The sequence below is a fragment of the Seriola lalandi genome, unplaced genomic scaffold (genome assembly GCF_002814215.2).
Source record: "Seriola lalandi dorsalis isolate HSWRI2012SDOR001 ecotype SW California unplaced genomic scaffold, Sedor1 jcf7180002054735, whole genome shotgun sequence".
NCBI classification, from domain to species: domain Eukaryota; kingdom Metazoa; phylum Chordata; class Actinopteri; order Carangiformes; family Carangidae; genus Seriola; species Seriola lalandi.
In genome coordinates, this window is record NW_019525288.1 from 2,552,589 (window position 1) to 2,556,033 (window position 3,445).

General features: G+C 38.8%; 1 protein-coding gene across 1 annotated transcript in view; it reads left to right on the top strand.

The window, feature by feature from the left end:
- Positions 1–3,158, top strand: part of tdrd3 (tudor domain containing 3) — an 11,866-nt gene extending 8,708 nt beyond the window's left edge. Inside the window, exons 10-13 of the mRNA XM_087178774.1 lie at positions 480–1,482; positions 1,979–2,104; positions 2,302–2,441; positions 2,890–3,158. Of these exons, the coding sequence (XP_087034900.1) occupies positions 480–1,482; positions 1,979–2,104; positions 2,302–2,418 (1,246 nt within the window). The 3' untranslated portion in view covers positions 2,419–2,441; positions 2,890–3,158. The remainder of the gene's footprint in view (positions 1–479; positions 1,483–1,978; positions 2,105–2,301; positions 2,442–2,889) is intronic.
- Positions 3,159–3,445: the final 287 nt, after the last annotated feature.

Here is a 3,445-nt window from a genome sequence, read left to right on the forward strand (position 1 = left end):
TTCATTCTAAACTGCCTTGGTACCTCTGTCTGGCCTACAACCATCAAGCTTTAAGTTTCTACTTGACGTGTTTCAGGAAGAGGCACATTTCATGATATTAAATATGGGTGATGTTGGTGTACTTTTTCAAGCCAGTTCTCAACAGTACGTTAACATGGACAGACATCTGGCTATAGTGAGCTGAGGGGAATTATTCTCTGTCTCTGAAATCAGCGCTAGTGTAGAAGACCAATGCAGCACTGGGCTGTAATTGAAAGTGGGCATGAACACATTTTTATATACTGTATATTTAAATATTTGGTTGTGTTTGACCAAAGTTCATATGGTTTGGTGATTCCATTGACGATATTCTCATCTTTTATTTACTACTGCTCCCTTCATGTTTTTGTTGATCTTTTTAGTGATCTTTAATCATCATTGAATATGGGTGTGTGGTATATAGTAATATGGTCTTTTCAATATTATTTATTCTAATATTGTTTTGCCATAATGTTTTATTACAATTCCCTGTTTTGGTGTGTTTTCTCAGAGTCAAAGAGCCAGGCACCTCAGAGACATCATGAGAGTAAAGCTAATTTCTCCAACTCAGACTATTACTCCAAAGACACATCTCAGTCCAAGTTCTCCTCGCATTATGACCACAGGCAACAAAGGAATGACAAACCCCCTCGCTTCCATAGGGACACTGATTTTCCGAAACCTGGCCAGGAGCCTCTCTCTAACTGTACAACCTCCCATACATCAGCTCAAGCCCAGCAGTGGAAGGGCCAGGAGCGATGGTCACGAGGCACATCAGACAGATCGCAGAATGACAGGAGAGAGACACGAGATGAGCAGATTTTTCCTCCTTCCTTCCCAACTACTTTCACACGTTCAAAAGAACCTCAGCAGCAGATGGAGTTTAGTGGCTCTCACCACCAGCGATCCAGAAACGGAGATGGTGGTGGTGGGAACATGGCCGGACTGTCTCACAGGAGAGGGGTAAAAGACAATGTACCCACATCTAAACTGACTAATTCTGCAGGCAGTGAGGTGGATGGAAGAGGAAATAATAGGCGTACAGAGAGAACTGAAGAACCCAACAGCAGGAGGAAGGGGAAGAATGACCGGCCAAACTCGGAACACTTTGACCGACAAAGGGATAGCGGGCCTCCAAACTTTAACTTGAGGGGAGGAAGCTCAGGGCCGTCCCAAGAAGTGGGGGGATCACGCGAATCTCGAGTGATGACAGGGGATCCTTCTCATTTCCAAAATGGAGATATGGAGCACAAAAGAACTGGGCCAATCAAGCCATCAAACTCAACTTGTCCCCCCAACAGGGAGCCGCCCCCAAAGAAAACCACTTCTAACAACTCAGGACCTAAAAGAAGGTCAGGACAAGGCAGAGGTCAAGGTCCACGAGGTCAAGAGAAAAGTCATATTGTGGAACACTCTTGGAAACCTGGAGACCAGTGTCTGGCACAGTACTGGGAAGATAGCAAGGTATGTCATTCCTGAATTGGTAACATAGCAATAGGTGGTAGTTTTTGAAATATGTTTGCATTCAACTTAATGTATGCTTAGTTAGAGAAACTTTGCTGAAATAAAAAGAAAATTATATACATGCACAAAGGAGCTCATAATGTGAGATGTAAACTGTCTGCAGTAACTGCTACAAATTGGACAACAAATTTGTGACAACATTGAAATAATTAACAACTAAATCTGCTACAGGGACAATTCACTGACATTCATTGTGGAATTCTAGAAATGTCAGATGTCCTTTTCTTTGTCTGACACTTGTTTGACAGTTAGCATGTTAAATGGCATCAAAAAATAATTAGTGCTATTGTGACTCATTTATCTCTCAGTCAGTGTTGACAGATTTTGGCATGTTATAATTAATTGATGTAAATTTGTCTTGTCTTGACATGTGATAATATTTGTATTAAAATAATAAGGTTTCTGTTTTTGTCTGTGGTTGTGTGTGCGTGTGAAGTTCTACCATGCCAGAATAGATGCTGTGCATCCATCAGGCTCCACAGCTGTGGTTGTATTTAGTGATTATGGAAATTGCGAAGAGGTCCTGCTGCATAACATCAAACCTGTTGCTGCTGATGTACTGGTAAGGAGAAAGAAAACCTATCAATCACAGAATTTATTATTCATCATTTTAAAGATCAGAATGTGTTGGTTAATATTAAAAGAAAGCAACTAATTAAACTGTATTCAAGTGGGTTGAGGAAAGGTGAGGAAATATGATTGACATGTAATCTGATTACCCACAGTAACATCACAACCATATCAAATGTACAATGGCAGGAGGAAGATGATGGTTACTACGACAGTTCACTAGAGTTTCGTCGTGGGGGAGATGGACAGCCTAGACGCACGAGGCCCACACAACAGTATTACCAGCCACCCAGGGCACGAGATTGATGTGTCTGCGTTTACACTGGCAGGTAAATGTGAAATTGTGGGGTTTTTTTTTTTGTTTTTTTTTCATTAATAATCAAACATCAGTTTGAACAATGTTCCTATTTTTATGTAGAAGATTTGTATTCATAACATTCTTGTTTTCTTCGTGGTTGGAGTCGTGAATTATTTAGTAAACGTGAAAGTATAGACTAGAAATATTTGGAGGCATTTCTGTAACCTCGTTTCTTGCATTATTACCTGTATATAATATGCAATAGAAACAGTTGCCAACCACAGCTAAAAAGAAAAGAAAAAGCTCATGCTCATTTTATGTAGAAATTGATTTTATATAAGAATTTCAACTTTCACAGCTTCTCCTGGTACCAAGCATTGTTTCAAAAGTTCTTACAAGATGCTGTCAAATTCCAAACGTGGTTAATTTTGTGCATTGATTTAATAATTTTCTCTTTTTTTTTTTTTTTTTTCTTTTAGCTCCATCCGTCAGTGTGCTTGTCCCACCTCCTTCCACGACAGAGATTATTTGACTTTCTGCAACAATCCAGAGTGCTTCCAGAAACTTTTAAGTGTGCACACTGTCAGGACATACAGAACTTTTCAAAGGGCTTGGACCTCATGCAAAAATGAAAGAAAAACTGACATGAGCACTTGTTGTTTTTGTTAAAGACATATCTACTGTATATGTTGTGAAGATTTGTTAAATGGATGCATTAAAATAAACAGTTACTATAGTATGTAGCTGATTTGTTGTTTTAATGTGTTTTATTTTTAATTAAAATGATGAATAAACTAATGGAGAGCAGAAAAAGAAACCTCTCCAGGGTCTTTAGTTTTATTTTTAATCTCTTGACAGTAGTTACACTTGTCAGTTAGTGTTAGTTTATCACTTAATTAATTTGAGTTTGTTTTGACTGATAACAACTCATTTACCAAATTAGCTAAATCTATTGTATTTTAGATCTGTAATTTCTCCTCTCGTGAACAGACAGGCAGGATGACTCCATAGCAAGCAGCTGAAGCTCATTTGTTG